This window comes from Citrus clementina, unplaced genomic scaffold, assembly GCF_000493195.1.
Source record: "Citrus clementina cultivar Clemenules unplaced genomic scaffold, Citrus_clementina_v1.0 scaffold_8, whole genome shotgun sequence".
NCBI lineage: Eukaryota > Viridiplantae > Streptophyta > Magnoliopsida > Sapindales > Rutaceae > Citrus > Citrus x clementina.
The window spans coordinates 15,974,208-16,001,160 of NW_006262022.1; the positions used below are offsets into that span (position 1 = coordinate 15,974,208).

Consider the following 26,953-nt stretch of genomic DNA (forward strand, 5'->3'; position numbering starts at 1 on the left):
TCATGGAGTGGATGGGTAGTGTGATGGAGACATATCACTAGTTTCTTTCTCATATTGGCGCTTGGCATGACGAATCTGTCTCTGATCAAGGGATTCTTCAGCTTGCAGATATTTGTCTTCATCTGCATCGGTCATTTTGGATGTGGAAGGACCAGGAGAGTTTGGATTGGTGACAGTATATGGGGTATGTTCAGTATGAAGAAGAGACTGAAAATCTTCCCAAGGATCCTAAGCGTCTTGGAATAAGACATTAGTGTAATCAGGACGTTGTTCCATGACAAGAATTCCATGTGGACTTGAACTTGAACCTGGAGTACAGGCCTGTGTCTTTGGAACTATTTCCAAGCTGTGTGATGGTCCGACAGAGGTGTGGTGGATGTTTGTGGCCGGTGGTTGAACATTGTTAAGTTCCATGAGATAAGCTCGAAGAGCAGATGTGACTGATGTATCATGGATGAGAGGATAAAGATGGGGATAAGTTTTCCATTCATAAGCCATGTCTTGAGTCCAGAAGTCTCTGGTTTCTGGGTGTTGAAAATATGGCCGGTGAACAATGAAAACTGTGGTGAACATGTTTGCTTCGTGTTCTGGCATCCTATTTAATCCGTGAAAAGTACATAGATTCTGGAGCGGTTTACGCCACCATGTGAGGGGTGAATACCATTCTAGGAGAGTCCATAAAAGGTCAGAGGAGAACTCAAGAGTGGTGATGTGTCAGAGGACTGGTTTAACAGGGAAGACCAGTTTTGTAGCATACAAGGTTGTGAGACACCACATATACCATAACTCATCTTCTGAGATGGACAGGTGAGACAGGGTGAGACCTATGAGAAACAAGTTTTCCATACAGAGTATAGGAAAACGATAAGGAATCTTACTGTGGACATTGAAGAAATACCGGTAGAGGAATTTCTTAGCAAAGTCTTGGATTTGGTAGGCTGAAGAAAAAGGAATGTTCATGGGAAAAGATCTTTGGTTGAGAGTTTTGAAAGGAAGTTGTCGATTCATGGCTATGACTGGGATGATGTAAGTTGAAGAGAGGAGTGAGGGTTTATTTATAGCCGGGCGTGTAAGGAAGTCGGGGATGAGGTTCTATTTACCTTTGATATGCTGGACAGTAAAGTCATATTTGGAGAACCAAGTTTTGAGGTTGAGTAGCTGCTTGTCAGGAAGCAACTTGTTCTTGAAATCAAAGATTTTAGGAAAAGAGGAATTGTCCATGTTGATAAGGAATTTGTGGCTGATTAGATGAAATTCAAAATTTTTGATTCCATATTTTACCACCAAAATCTCTTTGTAGATCACATGATAGTTCTTTTCAGATTCTTTGAAATGTCCGCTTGCATAGGCACAGAAGTAGTCCATGCCTTGTATTCTTTCGAGGAGAATGGCACTCCAGTAACATCACTGGCATCTGTCTGCAGAATGCGTTGTCCAGTTGTAGGAATTCTGAGAGGAGGAGGTGACTGGGCTATCACCTTTAGCTGTTTAACAGCTTCTGTCTGTGCTGGTCCCCATGGAGGGCACTGCTTTTTGAGCATGCGCCACAGCTGGCTTGTGTGGACTGCAACTTTTGGAATAAAATCACGGACATAATTAACAATCCCAAGGAATTGTTGTATCTGCTTTTTGTTGAGATGTGTGTCCGGGAACTTTAATAATTCAGTTGCAATGTGTGGACTAGGTTGATAATGGCCATTTGTGATCACCATTCCAAGAAAGTCAATTGATTCCTTTGCTATGCTGTTTTTCTTTTCAGAAAGCATGATTCCGTGTTCCTGCACAATATGAAAGAAATCCAAAAGGAGTTTCTGGTGGCTATCATGATCAGATGAGAATAATAAAATATCATCGATGTAGACCAAAGCATGATGAAGGATAGGACTGGAAATTTTTGTCATGGCCTTTTGAAATAATGAAGGAGCTACTTTAAGATCAAAGGGCATAACAGTCCACTGATAGTGAGCATCAGGAATGCAGAAGGCAGTTTTGGGTCGGTCAACTGGTGAAATACCAAGTTTCCAGAAACCAGCTTTTAAATCAAACTTAGAGAAGATACGTGCCCCTTAAAGATGGACAAACAGAGTTTGGATTTTTAGAAGGGGGAACTTATCATCTTTAAGGAAAGAGTTGAGTGGCTGGTAATAAATAACTAACCGCTCTTACCATGAACTAATTCAGACCTTTTTTCAATGTAGAAGGCTTGACAAGCCCAATCTGAATCAGTTGGTTCAATCAGACCTTGCTGAAGCAATTGAGAACATTCTTGCTTTGCAAGTAAGAGGTCTGAAGGAGACATACCTGGATGAGAGGCTTTTGTAGGGTTTATGTCTTCGTTGAGTTTGAAAGGAAGGCAAATGAAGAATTATTCATTTTTCCAGAGAGGGGAAGGATGATGAAATTGAGAATGATTTTCTGGACAAAACTCAAGAAGTTTTTGTGAAATATGACTGTAAGGAGTTGGGACATCAGAAAGTGTATACAGACGAAGCATATCTGTATAAGGCAAGAACATCTGTTTGTAGCGAATCCCAGAACTAGTGGAGGATGTCAAAACCTATGAGCAAGTCTTTGTCTGGAAGAGTGGATGCTACAACCTTTTTCCAAATAATGCAATTCGGAAAGAATTGAATACCAATGGGTTTTTGGGTAATCAGAGTTGTTTCAAATGTTTCACCATTGACTGCTCTGAATAATTTGGAATGGTTTTCCCAACAATCTGAGGGTAGGACAGAAGGAGAAGGATCCATCATACTGGTATATGCACCAGTGTCGATAAACTCGATGACAGGAATAGGTTTATGAAACTTTGAAGGAAGGATTGACATTTTGAGAGAAGGTCTGGGAATAGATGAAACCTGGTTGACATTTTGGGCTGTAGAGATGATAGAAATGTCATCAGAATCATAAGATTCTGCGAGAATGAAAGCAGTCTGATCATCTTGGCTTGACTGTTCAGAGAAGTTGGATTCAACATCTTCATTTTCAGATAACAATGAAAAATGTTGGAGATGCTGGATAAGACGAACAGCTTTGGCAAATTTATGAGGACAATTTCGAGCAAAGTGATCGCGTTTCTTACAAATGAAACAATGGTTATGCTTTTTTTTCTGTATTGGGAAACATCTTTTTTCTTGAAATACCGGAAAGGCTTTTTGGAGGATGATTTTTTGTGGAAGTGTTTCTGGAAGAGTTTTTTCTTCTTGGTTGGACAAAAACATTTCTTCTCATCTTTGCACTCGATTTGGAGATAGGGTTTTTTGCAAGCTTCATAAAAGGGTTTCTTATCTGCCATGAACTCTTTTTGTTCACAGATTTTGTCAAGGCATAACATCGCTGTCTGAAAGATCTTGCCGAGAGAGATGTCAGCTATGCTGAGATTAGTGGCAGTGAGTTGTCTTTGAAGATTAAGTTGAAGTTCTGAAGGAAATGAAGCTATGAAGACATGCTTAAGGGACGGTTCATTGAAATCGTTCAGCTTGTAAACTAGAATACTCATTCTTTTGTAATGAGTTTCTAAAAGATGTCTTTTGAGAGAACAACATTTTATCTGGTGATATTCTTTTCGATCTACTTCTTTGGAAGCTGTGCGTTCACCAATGAATTGTTCATGGATGATATTGAGTGCTATGCCAATTGGGGATTGCATGAACTGGATCTGTCTGTATTCTCCCAAGCTTTCTAACCAATGTCATAAAGAACCCATTAAGCGGGCTATAAATTCACGAAGAACACTTTCTGGGTGTGTATTTGGTTTAGTTCCTTGGAGATCAATCCATGCATCAAACTCTTGAAGGCGAGCAGGCCATTTGTGACATGGAATGTCATCAAGTGTGAACCAAGATACTGAAGATGGTTTGGTTGAGTGATTAGAAACGGGTGGAGGCATTGATGGTTATGTTTCTGTTGGAGTTGCTTGATTTTCAATATCAGAAGAACTTTCTTCAACAATAGGTGTGGCAGTTGAAGCACTAGGATCCTCAGTCTTAGTAGTCATCAATATGCTTGTAATGTCAGTATATTCGGATTCAAAGTCAGTGGAGGTACTGACTGAGTTTGTGGATGAGGAGGAGGAGGGAGATGGGTTAGACTCAGATGGGTTTGACTCATAGATTGTTTCTGGCTCAGAGGAGTCAGAAGATGTGTTCTGGACAGTATGATAATGATACTGATCCATTGGGCCCTTGTCCTTTTTAGGAGGTTCAGGAGTAGCTTTTGGTGAATCGTCTGGTGGTACCGGAGGAACAGAAGAAGATGAAGTGGCCTTTGACTTTGGTTCTGAGATCTTGACTTTGGATTTTGATTTTTTAGGTGAAGATGTGAGAATCCAAAGAACTGATTGTAAACCGGCGGTTGTGGCTTGGATGGAGTGTAGAAAGGTGCATAAGTGTGGATGATATTTGGGTAAAAAGTGATGGCCTGGTTTTTTCAGTATCAATCCTAGCTAGCTCAGCTTTGAGTCGTCTTATCTCCGCATCTTTTTTGTTGAACTCTGGACCCCAGATGTGGTTGTTGATCATTTGTCTGAGATCTGTATCTAGCTCAGAGATACTATCTTGTAGAAGTCAATCTTATGAAGAATCTTTTCCCCCACTTGAAAAACAAACAGACACATAGACCTTGTACAAGTTGTAGGGACTCATGACGGGAAATTTCCAGATAAAGATTTACTTATAGGTTTTGACATTCTTCATTTGGTTAAAAACCTATTTCTCACCAGTTCTGGAGTTCGCTACAAGCAAATGTTCTTGCCTTACACAGATGCACTATGTCTGTATGCACTTTCCGAAACACCATCTCCATACAGTCATATTTCACAAAAGTTCCTAGAGTTTTGTCCAGAAAACCATTCACAGTTCCACCATCCTTCACCTCTTTGGAAAAATGAACAATTCTTCATTCATCTTCCTTTCAAACTTAACGAAGACATAAACCCCACAAAAGCATCACACCCGGGTATGTCTCCTTCAGACCTCTTACTTGCTAAGCAAGAATGTTCTCAGTTGCTTCAACAAGGTCTTATTGAACCGACTGATTTAGATTGGGCTTGTCAAGCCTTCTATGTTGAAAAATGATCTGAACTAGTTCGTAGTAAAAAGAGGTTAGTTATTGATTACCAACCACTTAATTCTTTCCTCAAGGATGATAAGCTCCCCCTTCCAAAAATCTAGACCCTGTTTGTCCATCTTCAAGGGGCTCGTATCTTCTCTAAGTTTGATTTAAAAATTGGTTTTTGGCAACTTGTTATTTCACCAATTGACCGTCACAAAACTACCTTCTGCATCCATGATGCCCATTATCAGTAAACTGTTATGCCTTTTGGTCTTAAGGTTGCTCCTTTATTATTTCAAAAACCCATGACAACAATCTTCAGTCCTATCCTTCATCATGCTTTGGTATACATTGATGATATCTTAAATTTTCCTCTGACCATGAGAGCCACCAGAAGCTCCTTTTGGATTTCTTTCATATTGTGCAGGGACACAGAATCATGCTTTCTAAAAAGAAAAGCAGCATAGCAAAGGAATCAATTGACTTTCTTGGCATGGTGATTAAAGATGGCCATTATCAACCTGGTCCACACATTGCAACTGAATTATTAAAGTTTCCGGACACACATCTCAACAAAAAGCAGATCTAACAATTCCTCGGGATTGTTAATTATGTCTGTGATTTCATCCCTAAAGTTGCAATCCACACAAGCTAACTGTCCCGCATGCTCAGAAAACAGTGTCCTCCATGGGGACCAGCATAGGCAGAAGCTGTCCAACAACTAAAGGTGATAGCCTAGTCACCTCTTCCTCTCTAAATTCCCACAACTGGACAACGCATTCTACAGACCGATGCCAGTGATGATTACTGGAGTGCCATCCTTCTTGAAGAGATAAATGGTGTACGTCACTTCTGTGCACATGCAAGCGGGCAATTCAAAGACTCTAAAAATAATTAGCATGTGATATACAAAGAGATTTTTGCAGTCTAGTATGGAATCAAAAAGTTTGAATTCCATCTAATCAGCCATAAATTCCTTATCAACAAGGACAACTTCTCTTTTCCTCGAATCTTTGACTTCAAAAATAAGTTGCTCCCTGACAAACAACTGCTCAGCCTCAAAAACTGGTTTGCTAAATATGATTTTATTGTCCAACACATAAAAGGCAAACAGAACCTCATCTCAGACTTCCTTACACGTCCGGCTATAAATAAACCCTCACTTATTTCCTCCATTCACACCATCCCAGTTATAGCCATGAATTGTCAACTTCCTTTCAAAGCTCTCAACCAGAGAACCTTCCCGATGAACATTCTTTTTCATTCAGCCTACCAGATCCAAGACTTTGCAAAGAAATTCCTTTACCGATATTTCTTCAATGTTCAAAGCAAAAAGCCTGATCGCTTTCCTTCCCTCTGTATGGAAAACTTGTTTCTCACAGGTCTTACCCTCTCTTCCTTAACCATCTGCGAAAATGAGTTATGGTACATGTGGTGCCTCACTATCCTGTATGCTACAAAACTGGTTTTCTCTGTCCAACCAGTCCTCCGCCATCTCACCACTCCTGAATTCTCCCCAGAACTTCTGTGGACCCTCCTTGAATGGTATTCACCACTCACGTGGTGGCGTAAACAACTCAAAAATCTATGTACTTTTCACAGATTAGACAAGATACCAGACCAAGAAGCCAACATGTTCACTACAGTCTTCATCGTTCATAGACCTTACTTTCAGCACCCAGAAACAGAGACTTCTGGACACAAGATATGGCCTATGAATGAAAAACTTATCCCCATCCTTATACCCTCATCCATGATACATCTGTTACCTCTGTTCTCAAGTCATACCTCATGGAACTCAACAATGTCCAGCCACCTGCCATAAACATCCACCACACCTCTGTTGGACCATCACAAACCTTGGAAATTGTTCCAAAGACACAAACTTGTACTCCAAGTTCCAGTTCAAGTCCTCAAGGAATCCTTGTCATGGAACAACGTCCTAATTACACTAACGTCTTATTCCAAGACGCTCAGGATCCATGAGAAGATTTTTAGTCTCTTTTCTATACTGAAAATTCCCATTATACTGTCATAGACCCAGACCCTCCTGCTACATCAGTCCCAAAAGAAATAACTCACACTGATGAAGAAGCCTATCTGCAAGCTGAAGCTTATCTTGATCACAAACAGATCCGTCGTGCCAAACGACAATATGAAAAAGAGATTGGTGATGTGTCTCCATCACGCTACCCATCCACTCCATGATTACAAGACACGCATGGGAATCTTTAGCTTTTACTTTTTTTTAAAAGTTGGCTTTAATAATTAGACAAGGGTCCTGTTTTGTCTAAAGTGTGTCTTTTGCTTTTTTGCTTTTTCTTTTTTATGTTTGGCGTGGCGTGCTTTTGTAAAAGATAAGGGTCTCACCTTATCTCTCCTTCCTCGAGATCTCTATATAAGGATCTCCCTATTAGGGGTGGGCAAAATCGGATTCGGATCGGGTTCGGGTTGATCCGATCGGATTTCGGATCAATCGGGTTGGGGAAAAAATCATCCGAACGCAATCCGAATTATTAACCCGATCCGATCCGATCCGAATATAATTCGGATCGGATCGGATCGAATCGAAAATTCAGATTAATTCGGATTGGATTCGGATTTAAAAGCATGCGGGTTATATCCATTCTATATTTCTAGGTTAATTTCAGAAGCAATCAAGTAAAACAATCAACCTTTTCTCAAGATATAATTTCGTTTTAAGCTTTTTAAATTAAATTATTTAAAACAATATAGTCAATACCACCAAAAACTTAGTGACAGTGAATGTGGAGGTGAATTTAGTTTTAGCGGTTGTGGTAACCGGTGAAGCCAGTGGCAGCAAGCGGTAGCAGTCGAGGTGCAGTAGATTCCATTGGCACGTCGCGGTTGCAGCGATGGCTTAGCTTTGCACGATCACGTCGATGACTGATGGCTGCTGGTTCACGCGGTTGCATCTCCGATCTGCTGACTGCTGCTTCTTGCAGTTGCATCTCCGATCTGCTCGCCGCTGCTTCGCTGACATCTCCGATCTCCGATGGCTTGGCTTCGCACGATCGCGTCGGTGACTACTGGTTGTTGGTTCGCGACTTCACGCTGCTGCATCTCCGATCTGCTGGTTGCTGCTTCTCGCGGTTGCATCTTCGATCTGCTGGCTGCTGCTTCGCTGTTTGGCATCTCAACATTTCCGATCTCCGAGGCCAAACCTTTATTTGTGTGTGACCGTGTGTGGTGTGAGTGTGGGTGTGTGTGCACTTGCAGATTATTTTAATTTAGATCTAAGATTTGCTTTGTGTGTGGTGTGAATCCGATTTTGTTTTGTTTGCCACTTTGTTAGTTTGTTACACTGAGTTTTTTTTTTAAGCCAACCCGATCGGATTTTCGGATCGAATCGGGTTTCATCCGATCCGATCATGATCCAATTGGGTTGGCAAAGTTACACCCGATCGGATTTTGTTAAAAATCCGATCCGATCCGAACCCGATATTTTTTGGGTCGGATCGGATCATATCGGATCGGGTCGGGTCGGGTATTTTGCCCAGCCCTACTCCCTATCCCTTTGTAAGGCAGGAGTTAATCAGAAATAAAATTCAGGTTTTCTTCACATCATGTTTCTCTAAAAAATTTTCTCTCTTCTAGGAATCAAAGAAATTATTTGGGTTAATAATGATACGCTCACCTCTAAATTTCTAAACTGAGTATGCTCTGCACTTGCCTTAAGCCTAAGGATCCTGTGCATCAGAAAGGTCCTGTTTTATCCTCCAAAACTGATTTTTAAAATGAAATTATTTTCTCACAACGTTCACCCTCTTTAAAGACCAAAAGTGCCTTGTCTTCGGCTGGTATAGTGAAAAACTATTTTCAAATATGATTTTCAATTTTTGGTATTTGACGGATAAGTGTATATCGGCTGGAAACCAGAACTTGCTGGCTATTGGCCCAAAGGACATACTTTGTTCTGTTATAGATCTGGTGTAACAACGCCACGTACATATACCGACTAGTATAGATATTATTTTGTAATGAATAAAAGGCAAATCACTCTTGTACCATTAACACCTAGGCAATTGTACGAGGATCAAATGTCAATACAAAAAGAGAGTTATACAAAAAAATGAAAATGAGAGTACAAAAGAAAGAGAGATTGAGAGAAAAGCAAGTGAAAAGATAGAAAAAAAATATTGTTGAGAGAAAAGAGAGGCAGCAAGTGAACTTGTTTGCAAAAGAGAGCGAGGTTAAGAGGGTTTTCTTTTCAAAACAGCCTATCGTTGTACTTTTGTGCAAAGAGGCTTGTTTACACACTAATGAGCTTAACTTTTCTTTGCCTAGTGCTATTGTGACTCTTTTGCAGGACTTTGATGATGTGTTTCCAAATGAAGTCCCTAACGGTTTGCCACCTATTAGGGGAATTGAGCATCAAATAGACTTCGTCCCTGGAGCTACCATTCTTAATAGACCTGCATATAGAAGTAACCCCGAGGAGACAAAGGAGCTTCAAAGACAAGTTGAAGAACTCTTGGCAAAAGGATATGTGAGGGAGAGCATGAGTCCATGTGCAGTACCAGTTTTACTAGTGCCCAAAAAGGATGGAACATGGAGGATGTGCGTTGACTGTCGTGTAATTAATAAAATCACTGTAAAGTATCGACATCCTATTCCTAGACTTGATAACATGCTTGATGAATTGCATGGTTCTTGTGTGTTTAGTAAAATTGATCTTAAAAGTGGATATCATCAAATTAGGATTAGAGAGGGAGATGAGTGGAAAGTTCCTTTAAAACAAAATATGGTTTATATGAGTGGTTAGTGATGCCATTTGAGTTATCTAATGCACCTAGCACTTTTATGAGGTTAATGAACCATGTTTTGCGTGCTTTTATTGGTAAATTCGTAGTTGTCTATTTTAATGATCAAAATGAACACATTGAACATTTGCAAAGTGTATTGACTGTTTTAAGGAAGGAAAAGTTGTATGGTAATTTGAAGAAGTGTTCCTTTTGCACAAATTAGATTGTTTTTCTTGGTTATGTTGTAAGTGCTAAAGGAATTGAGGTTGATGAAGAGAAGGTAAAGGCTATTAAAGAGTGGCCTACACCTAAAAGTGTAAGTCAGGTAAGAAGTTTTCATGGTTTGGTTAGTTTTTATAGAAGATTTGTGAAAGATTTTAGCACCCTTGCTGCACCATTAACTGAAATTGTGAAGAAACATGTGGGATTTAAGTGGGCTAGTGAACAAGAAAGGGCATTTAATCTAATTAAGGAGAAATTGGTTTCTGCACCTTTACTTGCTTTACCTGATTTTACTAAAACTTTTGAAATTGAGTGTGATGATTCAAGTATAGATATTGGAGCTGTTTTGATGCAAGAAGGGCGTCCAATTGCTTACTTTAGTGAGAAATTGGGTGGAGCAGCCCTAAACTATCCTACCTATGACAAGGAGATGTATGCATTGGTGAGAACATTGGAAACTTGGCAACATTATCTTCTACCTAAAGAGTTTGTTATACACACTAATCATGAGTCCTTGAAGCATTTGAAAGGGCAAGGTAAATTACATAAGAGACATGCCAAATGGGTTGAATTTATTGAGCCATTTCCTTATGTGATCAAATATAAACAAGGTAAGGAGAATGTGGTGGCTGATGCATTATCTAGAAGGTATGCACTTATCTCTACATTAAATGCAAAGTTGTTAGGATTTGAGTACATTAAAGAATTATATGTTAATGATCCTGATTTTGCTAATGTGTTTAATGCTTGTGAGAAAGTTGCATTTGGTAAGTTCTATAGGCATGATGGGCTTTTATTTAGAGAAAATAAATTGTGTGCGCCTCATAGTTCTTTGCATGAATTGCTTGTGCGTGAAGCTCGTGGGGGTGGTTTAATGGGACATTTTGGCATTGCAAAGACTTTAGATGTTTTAAAAGAACACTTCTTTTGGCCACATATGAAACGTGATGTTGAAAGAATATGTGAGAAGTGTATCACTTGTAAACATGCTAAGTCTAGAGTTTTACCCCATGGATTGTATAACCCTCTACCCATACCTAGTGAACCTTGGGTTGATATTTCTGTGGACTTTGTTTTGGGTTTACCTAGGTCAAAAAGGGGAAATGATTCTGTTTTTGTTGTTGTTGATAGGTTTTCAAAGATGGCACATTTTATTCCATGTCACAAAACTGATGATGCAACAAACATAGCTAATTTGTTTTTCAAGGAAATAGTCAAGTTGCATGGAGTACCAAGGAGCATAGTTTCAGATCGAGATGCTAAGTTCTTGAGCCACTTTTGGAAAATTTTGTGGGGTGAGTTGGGTACTAAACTTTTATTTTCTACTACTTGTCATCCACAAAATGATGGATAAACTAAGGTTGTAAATAGAACTCTGTCTACTTTGTTGCATGCCATTATTCAAAAGAACTTGAAAACTTGGGAAGAATGTTTGCCACATGTTGAATTTGCTTACAATAGAACTGTCCATTCAGCTACTAAATTTTCACCATTTGAGATTGTATATGGTTTTAATCCATTAACTCCTTTGGATTTATTACCTTTACCTATTGATGAGCATGCTAGTATGGATGGTAAAAAGAAAGCTGAACAATATGCTACTCAACAATTGCATGAGAGAACACGTCAACACATAGAAAAGAGAACTGAACAATATGCTACTCAAGCCAACAAAGTACGTAAGCAAGTGGTTTTTCAGCCTGGAGATTGGGTTTGGGTGCATATGAGAAAGGAGAGGTTCCCAACACAAAGGCGTTCCAAGTTGCTTCCAAGGGGAGATGGTCCATTTCAAGTGGTTGCACGGATCAATGACAATGCCTACAAATTGGATCTTCCTGGTGAGTATAATGTGAGTGCTACTTTTAATGTTTCTGATCTTTCTCCTTTCGATGCAAGTGAAGATTCGAGGATGAATCCTTTTGAGGAGAGGGGGAATGATGAGAACCATCAAGGGAATACTATTAAAACTTCAAGTGATCCTTTGCACATTCATGGAGGCCCAATTACAAGAGTAAGAGCCAAAAAGATGTAAGCTGCTTTCAATGGATTAATTGAGAAAATATGGACTGAAAATGCAATTCAAGATGCAAGACATCATGAATTGGGGTTGAAGAGAAGACAAGGCATTGTGGGCATTATTCAAGTTATTGGGCAGCCAAATACACAATTTGTATCAAATGCAGAAAGGTCAAATTCGGAATAAAAACTGTATTGATTGAACTAGCAGTAATGTGCAAGCTATATACCGTTGGAAAGATAATTAAGTTAGCTTTCCAATAAATTTTATAGAGCTAGATTTGAAGTTCTCTAGAAGGAGTTATGACCAATTCATTACAGCTTGTTCAGACTTGGGATTTTCAACGACTCTTTTGTTTTTCAACTTCATTTGTTTGTTTTGTTTCAAGTTTATCAATGTGTAAGGTAAGTCTACCATCAATGATGGTGGGCTAACATTAAGTTTGTCAATGATAGCATTAATTATAGTAGGCTAGCAATTTGTCAAAGATAGCATTAATTATGGTGGGTTGGTGAAGACTTTTGAAGCATCCTTTGACAAACCCACTTGGAGGGTTGTTCCATTGTTACCATTTGTATTTTTAGGATCTTGGGTTTCTTTTAGCCTATTTAAATTCAGAGATGAATGTTATTTGAAATTGAAAGATTATTATTTCTTTGGTTCTTTTGAGAACTAGTGAACTTATCAAGAATTTGCATTCTTGTGGCGTTTCAAATTAGACTTATCACTCACCTTCTCATTTATTTCTTGAGTGTGGCATCAATATCATTCTCTATACATTTGGTTCATGTTTTCTTAAGCATTGGGTCAAGGTTTTGTTAGTCTTAAATCTGTTTAGAACTTTCTTGAGAAGTTGAAATTACAAATTAAGTGTGGGTTTGAAAGTTTTATTGTGGGATTCGCATCAACTATGGTACATATTTAGGGGCATAGGGACGTTTCTCTTTTGTTTTCACAAATCTATGATAGATAGACCACCAAGAAATTTTGGCTTATTAAGGAGCGTTGGCCTCTGTAACAATCAAATAGAAACTTGATATTTTTCTTATATCCTTTCAAGTTATTTGCATCGCCATTAAATAAGCAAGTTACAACTAGAACACATATTAGCAAGCAAAACCATAACAACATAACGATATAAGTACTAATCTTATGCTAGCTTATTGGACTCAACAACTCTTGAATTATTCAACCAAAGGGGAAAAAAATAAAAGACACAAAAGTATAACAGTAACATATTTCTGGATCAGGATTTTCTCCTGATCTGATCATGTCTTGAGCAAATAACGCAATTTTTAATTGGTTGTTAATAAATAAAAAAATAAAAGAAGTTAAATCTTACCCATACACTACCACTAAAAACACATGACAGAAGAACTTTAAAAGCTCAGTAGAGCTAAGATCAGGAGAGGATTTTATTCTCATATTTCCACCTAGGGATGGCAAAAATCCCCACGGGGACGGGTACCCTCGGAGATTTTCTCAATTCGGGGAGGGTATGGGGATAATTTCATACCCAATTTCTTATTCGGGGAGGGGACGAGGAAATTTTTTTACCCAATTTCTTATTCGAGGAGGGGACGAGGATGAGGTGGAATCCCCATCCCCTACCCATTTCCTCATTTTAATTTTTTAAAATTACTAGTAAATAAATTATAAAATTATAAATATTGGTAAAAATAAAAAATATCAAAATAGTTATATTATTAAACTTTTAAGCCTAATTAACTAATTAAAGTCCTAAATTTTTATTTAGGACATTAAAAAGACCGAGTAGATTCTAATAGCCAAACATTTTTTTTAATTTTAATATTCTTTAAATATTTTAAACTTAAATCTATTTATTTATTTATTTTTAGATGTTATAATTGCCCACAACGAATCACAATTTTAATATCTAATCTAATATTTGCTTTTGATTTGCTCCGATTTAACTATTGTGTTGTAAAGGGAATAGTCCACATTTATAAAGTGCCCACGCCACCATTGAAAAAGTTAATTTTGAATCTAAATTCGATTTTATTTGTAACAATTTTGTATTAGACTATTAATTTGTTCATGATAGTTTGTAAAAGAAGTTTGTATCCCTTGCATGTTGCGTTACTTACTAATTTAATGTATGTGACTTTTGTAATAGATATTAATGTAAGATATATTTCGAACTTTACTTTTATTTAAATTTTTTATTTTAATATGATTAACTCAAAATCGAAAAAAAAATGTATTAGTTATTCGGGGATCGGGGACCCTCGGGGATCCCTTGTTATTATTCGGGGAGGGGATGGGGATTCTCTCAAGTAATTCTGACAGGGACGGGGAGGGGACGGGGACATACGCAAAATATCGGGATGGGTACGGGGAGATCGGTCCCCTCCCCTCCCCTTCCCATTATCATCCCTATTTCCACCCATCATTTTTGTAAACCCACTCCTCCTAAGAAATAATTATAAAAAAACTCACTTTTTTTTCAAAAATTTGAATAAAGAAGTTTAGAGATTTAATGAAATAAAATTAAGAGTGATGATCTATCCACCCCACATTTTTTGTAAATCCACCCTATTTTCAAAAAATAATTATAAAAGTTACACATTATTTTTAAAATTTTCAAATTAAGAACTTTGGAGAATTAATTAATTAAATCTATCTTAGTTGACTTTTTTTGTGACTTAGATTTTTTTAGGATATTTGATTAGAAAGATTGTTTTGACGTAAGTTTAAATTGACTATTTTAACCTTATAAAGTAAAATTATCAAGAATTTACATTAACTTCAATATTTTTCTAATTTGTACCAAACTCATTGTTTCTAATACTACTTTTTATTAGTATGATTATTATTTTTTAATTAACTTAACATAGTGTCTTTATGGCACAATTCTCATATAAATTATTAGATTGTCAAATTTATGTTATTTACATGTAAAGGTAGTGAAATAAAAATTAGTTTTCATTTAAAAATATTAGATTATAAGTCGCAAAATTAAATACCTAAATTATTAAATACGATAACTCATGTTTTATTAGGGTAATTTTGTCTTTTTATCTCATAATAATAAAATAGTAAAAATAAAATTTATATTAAAATTTATTATCAAAGATGGTCAAAGAACCTAAGAAAAAAATTAATAAAAGGATTTTAATTGATTAACTGAACAAAACTTTTATTAATTTATATTTTTTAAGAATATTGTGAACGTATCATAATTATTTTCTAAAAGTGGGGTGGATTTACAAAAATAGTGGGGTAGAAATATCCCCATCCTAAAATTAAATACCAAAACTACTAAATACAAGAGTTCATGTTTCTTAGGTAATTTAGTTATATTATTAGGATAAATTAGTTAAACAAAACTTATCTCAACCCAACTAAGTGAAAAAAATTATAAGAAAGATTTAATTGATTAATGGTCTATACTTTTTGTTGATTTCTAAATTTTAAAAGTGATGTGAATTTATTAAAAATATTTTGTGAAATCGCGGTGAAATTTACAAAATAAGTGGGAAACCCTATTCTAAAAGGTTTATTTTGGTTGCCTCTAATAAATTAATTATTTTAGAATACCCTCGAATAATATATCTGACTTGCCCTGATTTTATAGTTTGAAGAATGAGAATTTTAATGCAGACCTAAGAAAATTGACAGGTGTAATCCATTATTTCTGTTGCTTTTGAGTTTTGTCAACCCAGCATTGTGCTTTGGTTTTCAATCTAATATAAAATTCTTGCATTAAAAAAATTATTGGGGACTTACTTTAAATTATGATTTGCGTTCTCCGTGCAATTGAATAATGCCTTCGAACCAGAGAGAAAGACTCCAAAGAAAAGAATACAGACATGTTACATGACAAATCATTGGGTAAAATAAAGGAAGAAGATTGAAGAAAGAAAAAGAAGACGGTTCAGAGCCACTTTCCCATTGTTCTAATCTTGCATTATATTTCTGTCAAAAATTTGATATTTTCTAAGTACCCATTTTTTTACCTTTCAATAAGCCAGTAAACACCGCGAAATTCACAATTGATTTCATTTATTCATGCTATTCACCACAACAAACAATAACTTATTAACTAAATGGTCAAATTAAATGCAAAAGCCATCAATAAATTTAATTCTATTATCATGCACAGAAGTATTCAAACATAGAATTATACAGATAACAAGACGAGATATGTCTGGCCATAAATCGCCAATAATGCTATGTTTTTAAGAAGAAAGAAAGAAACTGACACTATTGCACGCATAAAACTCCTCTCTTCTTTCCATGTATAAACACTAAGTTCACATACTAATGTAAGATTCCTCTCCCAAAATTGCATAATACAAGTGAAAGCTCAGGAGTTGAATAAAATCATGTCATCATCTTCCCCGTTAGAAACTTGATATTAAAATTACTAAAATGTACAGGTACACAAGCTCAGAAGTGATATATGAAACATAAGCACTATGAAACAGTTGTCTGGTGCGTGTTGGAGAAAGACTGCATTCATCTAATCATGTTAGAACCGCTGTCATCTGTCACTCCAACAGTATTAGTAATATGAAATGTCAATTTACAGTTTATTCCAACAAAGCCTAGTTCCTACCTTACCCAGCTTTCTGAAGAAAATCAGCTCCACTTCTCTACGGACGGCTTCCACATCCATCGCATAATCTCTTTGATCTTCCTCTAGCATTACTTCCTGCAGCTGCTGCCTCAACCTCTCTAAGGCAGTATCCAAACCACAAAAGTCCTTTAAAACTAATGCTTCAGTTGTCCTGAGCTGCAGAAGATTCTTAATTGCTGCAAGGGCCTATAACACAATTTTAGAAGCAGCATAACAATTAGAATGAAATGTGCGCTATAAAACAAATTAGAAACTACTCTCATGTTTTATATTTCATGAGCCTAATACTGGCATAGGCAGTATGTCAATATCCTAGTATTATTGACAGCCACATTCGGTTTTTTTTTTTTAAAAAAAAAGCACTGAAATTAATATATATGTATTCAGCAACAATAACAGCACCACGAACAATGCACGGACAAGTGCAGAACACTAAACCACAGAAAACATGCTCAAGAAACACCTTTTCCTGTAGATCAAGATCAGCTGATGCTGTTAGATCAACCACAGACTTCAAGAAGAAGCGATCGCGGAACAAAGGCGGCTCAACTTTATGCATATTTTCCAATTGACATTTGGCCAGATCACTGACCAGAGATACCGCTTTTCTGCGAAGTCTGATATCAAAGCTTGAGTTACCCAATATGTCCTGAAAACAATTATCATCAATTAAAATTGCCAGGGATACATTTATGAATTTAAACGCTCTGTTCATTCTCTACTCTGTAGTCACCTGAAGCATCAAATCTCCAGCTTCTACGTAAAACATTTCCTGACCAGCTAAATTATTTCGGATCAATGATGAAACAGTATATAATGCTTTGACAGCTTCCTCTACGAAACTGGATTTAACCATCTTCATTAGCTTTGACAATGCCCCAAGCTCCAAGACCTGTGACACGAGAAATAGTAAATCACTTTTTAATAACCATAACCAACTTAAATACACGAAATGAAATCCTCCATAAAATGAATAGATGAACGTATTCAAATTGCAAAGACAATAAAATATCAATGATTAACTTCATTGACAAAGTGTTAAATATTGATAACTAAAATCCACCTCTATAAATTGAGAGAAAATAAAAAATAATAATAATAATGAACCTGCTTCTGAACTAATGGATTATTTTGACTTGCTTTCCCAAGAATCCATGCAGAAATTTTCCTTATATCTGTGTCGGGGTGATTAAGTTGTCCTACAAGAACAGAAAGGCCCCCGAGTTTGCTCAGATCTGGAAAAAAAAAAAGGGCACAAGATATGATAAGTGAGCCATTTACTCTACCAAATAAGCAAAATTAACATGATTACACCTGATATACAATTTTCTAACACTTCTACCCATAAAATATGGTTTCTTTCTTCTGGAAAAGAAACTAACAGACTATGTGTATGGTATACTAATGACTGCATCTATTTAATTTCCAAGACCATATAGACCAATTTCCTGAGAAAGATCAATGGAATCTACAAGCCGCAGGATCCGGAGAAAGTTCAGATGGTGCAGTGAACCATCAAACATAGCATCCCAACAGCACAGGATACCACAGCAATATGTTACAACAGAACAATTTAAATAGTAAATTAAACGCCTAAGTGCAGATAAATGAAACCATCATGCACATTGGAGAGTTTTTATCCCACTACCATAAAATGAGAAAATGAAAGCACACCATTAGCATTATCTATGGGCTCAACAAGTATCAAAAGTTCTTGTAGTGCACGCTGGCTATCTTCTAGAGACAGAGTAGAATTATTCAAGTCATCTATTGCAATTTGAATCAATTGCGCATCTGACGGCGTTTTCAGCTTCTCCATAAGTTCCTGTATTAGCACCACAACCATAATTAAACATCTAATACATGTGCTACCAACAGGCAGAGAATAACCAACAAAAGCACTTGTAAACTTTTACTGATATGTTCTTTAAAAAAAAAAATTTTTAAATTCCAGTTTATGCACAAATATATTGGATTAAATCATCTTATGTGCATCCCCATAAATCAATAGTTCAAAGCCATAAGCCCTTTCAGTTTGCGCACCCTCTAGTCTCTATTCTTCTGATTTGTAACTGCAGCTGCTCGAATATGCAAGTTTATTTCTTTCACTATCAGTTAGTTTAAACAATAACTAATGCCCACACGAATTTACAATCAAGTTCCAGAAAGAGGAATGCATATGTCTTAGAAAAGTTTGAAGAAGCAAGAACACCAAATAAGTGAGAACCACCTAACGAACGTCCATAGCAATAACTACACTCTATTAATGAAATAGTTTTAAGAAAAACTAAAAGAGTACACGAGAAACTCAACTAATTCATAATTTCAAAATCCAAACATCACATTCACATGATTAAGTAACTTTCTATAAAGCAGTAAATGGCACGAAAGAGAATATTTGACCTTTATTTCCATTTGACGCTTCTTCAACTCACTAGGAGATAGGCGCTGGACATCTTGTGCCGTTTCCTTTAACTTGGCTGGATCAGAATGACCTAATACATTAATGAAAAAAATTTTAAAAACCGAAATTAGTACACTTTTCCTAAAAAAAGAAAATAAAAAACCGTATCACAATAAACTAGCACTAAAAAATTAAATTACAAAGTAATTGACAGAAGTAGCACCTATAGCCCACTGTAACATTCCGTCGATGGAAGAAAAACCGCCGTCGAGCTCATCATGGTCATTAACGATAGCAGCCGCCGTGGAATCGTCGTTTCGTTCAGCCTTGCGCGGTTGATCCTCATCCTCCTTCGCAGTAGACCAAAATAGACCTGCAGAAGATGAATTATTTACACGCTCTGCCCTCCCTATCGCCATGGTGATCATTAACAATACCAGTAGCCAGAGCGCTCGACTTGCGATTCGATTGCGTCTGGTATTCATTAATTTGCACGATGCCGCAGTTTTCCGACTTTCCGTTGCTATAAAATGCGGATGGGCAGTACAAGGGGGGGCTTGAAGCGTCTAGTGCTCCCTGCTCGGTAAGTTATTTATTTTGTTAGACGAATTTCTCACACGTCATTTTGTCGAATCGCTGCCGTTCGACTTGGACTCAGTGATTGTGCGACTCAACTCTCAAGTTGAAAGGACTAAAAACAAAAATATTATTGAAATGTCCATAATTTTGAGCCGATTTTCGAAAATAGCCTATGGATTACCATAATTTTTAGAATAATTATGGTTAGTTATATTGTAAAACAATTTGGTAATCACTACAAAGGATAGTATGTGAATAAAGTTTACTTACACATACATAAATATATCTATACACATAATATTTTGGGGAGATTACCAATTCCCCCTCTACAGTAATCAACATATACAATTTCTCCCCATGTTATTTTTATAATGGCCAAAAACCCCCTGATAGCATAAGTTTATAATATTACCCTTATTTTCAATTACTCTTTTATTTATATTTATTATAAATAAAATAAATCACATGAATAGAAACTAAATAAAAAATTAAGCATTAAAAACAAGAAATATATGTTTTGATATGAGAAAAAAATTAATAATAAAATTTTTTTCTCTTACTTATTCATTTTGTGACGAACCCCAGATCAAGGAGCTCTTGGAATGCTGTGCAGAAGTCCCAGGATGGATGGGCTATGCCTCACTAGACAGCCTCTCATCCAAGCATGCCCCATCAAAATCCTCCTGTTGAATCATTTGGAGGAGTTTTGCAGGAAGTCTGCGCTTCAAAAGGTGTGTCCTCCGTGGAATGGGGTACCCACCATGTTAGAGCCTGATCCTCTGGATCTCTTTTGTGGTTGATGACTTTCTCAAAGATGTCTTCCTGTACTTCCGAAGGAAGCCGAAACTGAGATATTTTCTCAGCAATGTGTGGAGATATCTTCACTCGAATAATCAAAGGCAAAAAATAATAATAATATCAACCACAAAAGATTACTACTGGAACTTCTTAATCCATTTGACGACTGCTAAGACTTCTTTCTTTGAGGAAGGATAGTGGCTTTGAGCATCGTTGAACTGGCCAGATTTATAGCCACATACTTTCTTGTTTCCTTCGGACCACCCTCCCCAAAAACGGAGTGTTTTTCAACCCAAGGAACTTGGAAAACATGATTGGTACCATCCATAGGACTATGAATGGTGTAAGAGAACCCTTCGGGAAAGAATGCAAAAGGGGCAACAAGACTTAAAAAATCTATTCCCAATAAGATATTTTCACCCAAATAATCAAAGGCAAAAAAGCCATGCCTGATCATGAAAGGTTGGATCTCTATTGGTCTCGTGATCTTGTTGCTGTAGAAGTTGCTGCCGCTGGCTGATCCGAAAAAAACTTTTGTAGGAATATAAAATTCCTTAGGAACACAAGCTTCTCGGATGAACAAGCCCATCGCTCCAGTATCAATGAGAGCAGTAAGTGCTACCTGGGTATCCTCTGTTGGTTTGAGGATAACTTTGATATGAGGTCTAAAGAGAAATGCTGGTTGCATAGCCAGGTCAACTTGTAAAGGTTCTGTGACCGCTAGTACAGGGTCGTCATTATCCGAACTACCTTCATCATTGGTAGTTTCATCGTCATCAGTGTATAAGAAAACTTAAATGACAAATAAAAGTTTATTATAAGATAAATAATAGAATATTTTGTCTATCTTTTTACATTTAATTTTAAAATATTACAAAATGTTATTATAAGAAAATGTTCATAAAATAAATAATTACAAGAATTTTTATTATTATTAATATTTTTGCTCATATCAAAACATATATTTCTTGTTTTTAATACTTAATTTTTTATTTAGTTTCTATTCATGTAATTTATTTAATTTATAATAAAGGTAAATAAAAGAGTAGTTGAAAATAAGAGTAATATTGTAAACTTATGCTGTCAAGGGGGTTTTTGGCTATTATAAAAACAATAGGGAGGTAAATGGTATATGTTGATTACTATAGAAGGGAAAGTGACAATCCCCCTAATATTTTGTATAGTCAGTTTCATGTTCGAAATTAAAATCTAAAACGTATTTATGACAATGTAAATTACTTTTTTAACAGTTTCTCAATAAAATAATTTATAGTATTATAAAAGTGTTTTTATAACATCATAATTTACAATATTATAAAAGTCTATTTATAACATCGTAAATATGTCCTAAATTTTTAAATCCTAAATTTTTATTGCTGAATGAAATTCTTTTATATTTTATATTGAGTGTATAATAATTGGTAACTAAAAATTATTATTAGTTATTTATTAATTTATTACTTTTATTTTTTATGCTAATATAATTAATAATTTAAAAAATTTAACTACAAGTTTCATCAAATAACACAAGAATTGTATAATCAAAGTATTAGCAAAGATATTGGGTAAAGGAATGCACATGAACTAGAAAGTAGTAATAATTTTTGGTTCATATAACATGTGAGGAGATACATAGTTGTATTTAAGATCAAATTCATTTATAAGGATAAGGCTATTTGAATTCAAAATAATAATTTCTAAATCTAAGTTCGGTGGCTATTTAAATCTATCAATTTTTTCTCTACACATTCTCTCTTTTTGATAAAATTACTTAATTAATCATTTCTTCACTTTCATTCTTATTTCTTCAATTCTAATAAATTCCTTCATATATTTTTTTATTTTAACTATAAATAATTGATTTTCGTTATAGGCTATCATAAATAGGGATGGCAAATTGGTCTATCCAAATTGGATATCCATATATTCAATCCAATTGGATTGGATAATATCCATCCAAAATCTTCTTGGATATGGATATGGATATTTTTAAAAATATCCAATTAGGTATTGGATGGGTATGGATATTTAATGGATATCCAAAATCCAATTAATTTATCCATTTAAAGTTAAAAAAATTGTACTGTTAAATTAAAATGAAAAAAAATCAACAAAATTTAATTTCCTATTATATTAACTAGTGAAGAATTTAAATTCCTGTTATATTAAAAATTAAAGTTTCCAAAATTACCCTTCAATTTGTTAACTTATTTAATGCCATTAATAATTATTATTTTATTTTATTGATTTAATATTATAAATGGACCACCACCGGAAAGTCACCGGACTACCGCTGGAAGGTCGCCGGACCACCGCTGACTTCGCCGGAAAGTTGCCGGACCTCCGCCACCGGCCACCGGACCGTCATTTTATTATATATATATATTATTACTAATAAAATACTAATATATTTTATTACTGTTTTATATTATTATTTTTATATAATAAAAATAAAATATCCATGGATATCCATGGATCTCCATATCTATATGGATAAAATCCATATCCATGTCCAACATTAAATACTGGATATGGATATGGATATATCCATTATGGATAATTATGGATTTGTATTTGGATGGATATTATTCATTCATAATTAGATATTTGCCATCCCTAATCATAAACTAAAGGATAGTTTGACTTGACCATTTTGTCTTCTTTCAAACGTGGCTTCTGTGGTTTGAACTGGTTCAGAATTTTGGTGGAAGTGCTCATAATTGGTTAGCCATTCAAGAGGCATGAGTTTGAGCAATTCTTGTTTCTGGATTTGTTTGCGAATTTGGATGATGGTTGGAATTGTATCTGTGTCGGCAAGAATCATTAAGGCATCAGATGTGGTTGAAGGTGTAGGAGGATCTAGTGCATGATTTTGTAATCGATACACTATTTGGTGATGAAGAGTGGCAAGCTTTGATGTGGGTGTTTGTTCTGCTCCTTGGAGTTGGATCTGAACTTTGATGGTTGTCGGAAGGTTGGGATCTTCAAGAGAGAGGTTGAAATTTGGGTAAAAGGTTAAGAGGACACTACCAGCATGGAGTGTGGTCAGAACAGTTCCGATAACAGCATGTTGGTACTGTTTGAACATAGTGTCCAGGAGAGCAATTCTGGTTGTAACAGGTAAGCCTTTTCGGCCATGGAGAGTCAGAATCAATCTAATACCACCAAGATGAAGATGGGTATACCCTTCTCGTTTCCAGTTTGCTACGAGATCTGAGGGTATTTCTAAAGTGACATATTGTTCACTTGGAGAGGCTTGTAAAGCGCACTGATCGAGTCTAGAAGACTGGATATAATCTTTTGGGAGTGGTCTTTTTGTGGAGATAAGGGTTCTAATACTTCTGGTGAGAGAAGTTTTTTGTTTGTAGAGGTTGTAGGGACTCATGATAGGAAATTGTGATTCATTGATTTGGGCAGATTCGGGAATATAAGAATATTCGACAAGGTTTTCAATTTTAGAGGCTACATATTTTTGACATAATCTGGGAAGAGAGAGACTGGAGGAAAGAGAAATATGGGATGAAGACGATGAAGGTGTTGAGGCTGAAGATGAAGTGGTTTCCACGTTTGGGTAATCTTCTTCTAGGAGATCAAATAAGATTATTTGGAATTCCTAATGATACCACCTCTGCGTGTAGTGTGGCTCTGATACCAGTGGGTGGGTGTACGTGGCATTGTTATACCAGATCTATAACAGAAGGAAGTCTGTCCTTAGGGCAAGTAGCCCGCAAGTTCTGGTTTCCAGCCGATATACACTTATCCATCAAATACCGAATCCGAAAATCATATTATAGACTTTTAGACTCTCCTTTAAGTCATTAGAATAGAAATTTGAATGCTTAGAGTCGAGGTTTAATGAGGTGAATGAGAGAATAGATGAAGTTCAATCTAGTTGATATAAGCAGCAGTTACCTAAAGCTTCTAATGTGCAACAAAAAGGGAGGAATCCATATAGGTTTGCTGATGAAGATTACCTTGGGGAAGACCTAGATGAAGAGGGTTTTTCTTCTTGTAATAATTTAAGCAAATTTGAGCGAGGAAATGAAAATAAAGAGGTTAGATATGGAGATAGTTTTGATAACAATTTAGGAAACATTTTTCTAAGGCAAAAACAATTCTGAAGCATATTTGGATGAAAAAAAAGGCATAATTGGTATTTGATTACAACAATCACTCTAAATTAAAAAGGTAAAGTTAGCTGCTGTTGAATTCACTGACAATACTTATTATGAATAGGAGACAAAATCGTGAAAGGCTCATTGAGACAGGGGAAGAGATGAAGGCTATTATTGGGAAGAGATTTATTCAAGTCACTATTATAAGGGCTTGTTTCAAAAAGCTGCAAATCCTTACTCAGGGGTCCAAACCTTTTAAAAGCCACGATCCAAGCCAATGTGGAGGAGGGCCAAGAAACAACTATGGTTGGGCTTGAACCATGATATTGCAAACATGATGGAATTACAGCATTATCTTGAGTTGGATGACATGGGGCACACGGCCATAAAATGTAGTGACAATTGAAGAGGAAGGGTTCCACACGAGTTGGATAGAATTATGGGTCTTCTTCAACATGGAAACCAAACTGGAGTAAAAAGGATGAAAAGCCTAATTTCAAGCCTAAGGTTGAAACCTCCAAAGTGATGAGATTGAGGACAAAACTACCACAAGCATGTGGGATGAGGCATTTTCAAATCTTATTCAAGTTCCCATCGAACCCGTCATAAGTGCTCATGCAAAGAAATTCAAAGAAGTGCTTAATGGGCTAATTCAAGCAATTTGGGCTCAATTCAAATTCGTGGAGGCCTATTGAACGACTTACACATGATATTCAGACTACCAAATGCATGATTTAGGCTCTTCAAGTTTCCGAATAAATGATACCATGACATCAAGAAGTTAAATAGCATATAATGGCTGGAAAATAAGCTACTTTCCTTTTTGGATACTTTCCAATTTCTTGAGGAGGCATGTGACGAGATGAATCAACTATTTCTCTTTTAATTGCCTAGTTTCCATTTTAATTGATGTAAAGCATTAAGGCCATTTACGAGACTTTCCTTATTTGCTTTAGATTAGGCATTTTCTTCAAGTAATTAATTCTAATTTGATTTTGGTTTGGGATTTATTTCCAAAAAGTCCAAAGGCAAATATAGGATAGAAATTCTTATAACCAACTCTATGTAATGGACTCACATACCATAAGAAAGATAGATCAGTTTTAATGCAATTGGCTTGAGAGTTAATTCTATTTGGTTCTTAAACTAACTCTTTGAACTTGTTGGATTTTCGTGGTGTTCAAACCCTTGACTTATCAATTAAGCCATCCATAGTTGATTGTGGCATCCTTATATACCAAGTTCGTGCCTTCACTGAGCATTGGGTCACGGTTCCATACAATCTCAGGTCTAGAATTGGACCTTAGAGACTAAATCGATTAGGGTTTGATCAATTCTTTGGCGGGGTTCATATTACAAAGACCACATAAATAGGGGCACACCAAACCAAGGCAAATCTGATTCCCAACTTATTAGAAATAGAGATATTGATGAGATTGAGGATAAAACTATCAAAGCACATGGAATGGGGCATATTCAAATTCTATTCAAGTTCCTGTTAGATCAGTTACAAGAGCTCGAGCAAAGAAATTCAAAGAAGTGCTTAATGGATTGATTCAAGCAATTGAGGCTCAATCAAATTTGTGGAGGCTCGTTGAAGGAATCGCGCATAATAAATGCATGATTCAGGTTCTTGAAGTTTCCAAATAATCACTTCCATGAAATAGGAAGTTGGCTTGCACATTCTGGGAAGAAAATATATATTATTTCCTTTTTCGGATACTTTCCCGTTTCTTGAGGAGGCTATTAGGGAAACAAATTAGTTATTTCTATTTTAATCACCTAGTTTCCATTTTAATTAATGTAAGGCATTTAATCCAATTAGGATCTTGATTTGATTTACATTCTTTCCTATTTGTTTAGATCTAGATTCCAATTGATTTTTTGGTTTACGATTTATTTCCAAAAATTCTTGAACTAAATCTATATAATGTACTCACATCCAATAAACAAAGAAGATCAATTTTGATGCAATTGGTCAGAGAGTTAATCTCTTTGGTTCTTACACAAACTCTTTGAACTTATTGGATTTTCGTGGCGTTCAAACTCTTGACTTATCAATCAGACTATCCATAGCTGATTGTGGCGTCCTCACATACCAAGGTTCGTGTTTTCATTAAGCATTGGGTCACGGTTCATTCAATTCCTAGTATAGGATCGATCTTGGGGACTAAATTGATTAGGGTTGCATCAATTCTTGACGGGGTTCGTATCATTTAGTATCAGAGCCCTCCAAACACAATTCACAAAGTAACACTGTAACTCCCACTATTAAGAATCGTGACATTAAGTGTCAAGGCAAGGGGCATATCGCAAGTGAATGTGTGAATAAAAGAGTTATGGTATTGCGGGACAATGGTGTGATTGTAGCTGAAGATGAAACGGAAGAAAATGAGA

The 26,953-nt window shown here is 36.0% G+C and overlaps 1 protein-coding gene across 4 annotated transcripts; it reads right to left on the reverse strand.

Moving 5' to 3' along the window:
- Window positions 1-16,394: 16,394 nt before the first annotated feature.
- On the reverse strand, window positions 16,395-19,749 carry LOC18035483 (hsp70 nucleotide exchange factor FES1). 4 transcript variants are annotated; one of them, XM_006423856.2, is made up of 8 exons: window positions 19,288-19,748; window positions 19,064-19,155; window positions 18,335-18,485; window positions 17,768-17,895; window positions 17,394-17,552; window positions 17,124-17,309; window positions 16,640-16,846; window positions 16,395-16,568 (listed from the first exon to the last, which is right to left on the reverse strand). In XM_006423856.2, the coding sequence occupies exons 1-8, from the start codon at window positions 19,547-19,549 to the stop codon at window positions 16,548-16,550; spliced, it is 1,206 nt and encodes a 401-aa protein (XP_006423919.1). In that variant the 5' UTR covers window positions 19,550-19,748; the 3' UTR covers window positions 16,395-16,547. The 4 variants fall into 4 exon arrangements, with proteins under 4 accessions (XP_006423919.1, XP_006423917.1, XP_024035265.1 ...); XM_006423854.2 differs by having other exon boundaries at window positions 16,410-16,568; window positions 16,645-16,846; XM_024179497.1 differs by having other exon boundaries at window positions 16,410-16,846; window positions 17,768-17,859; window positions 19,288-19,749.
- Between the last annotated feature and the right edge of the window lie 7,204 nt (window positions 19,750-26,953).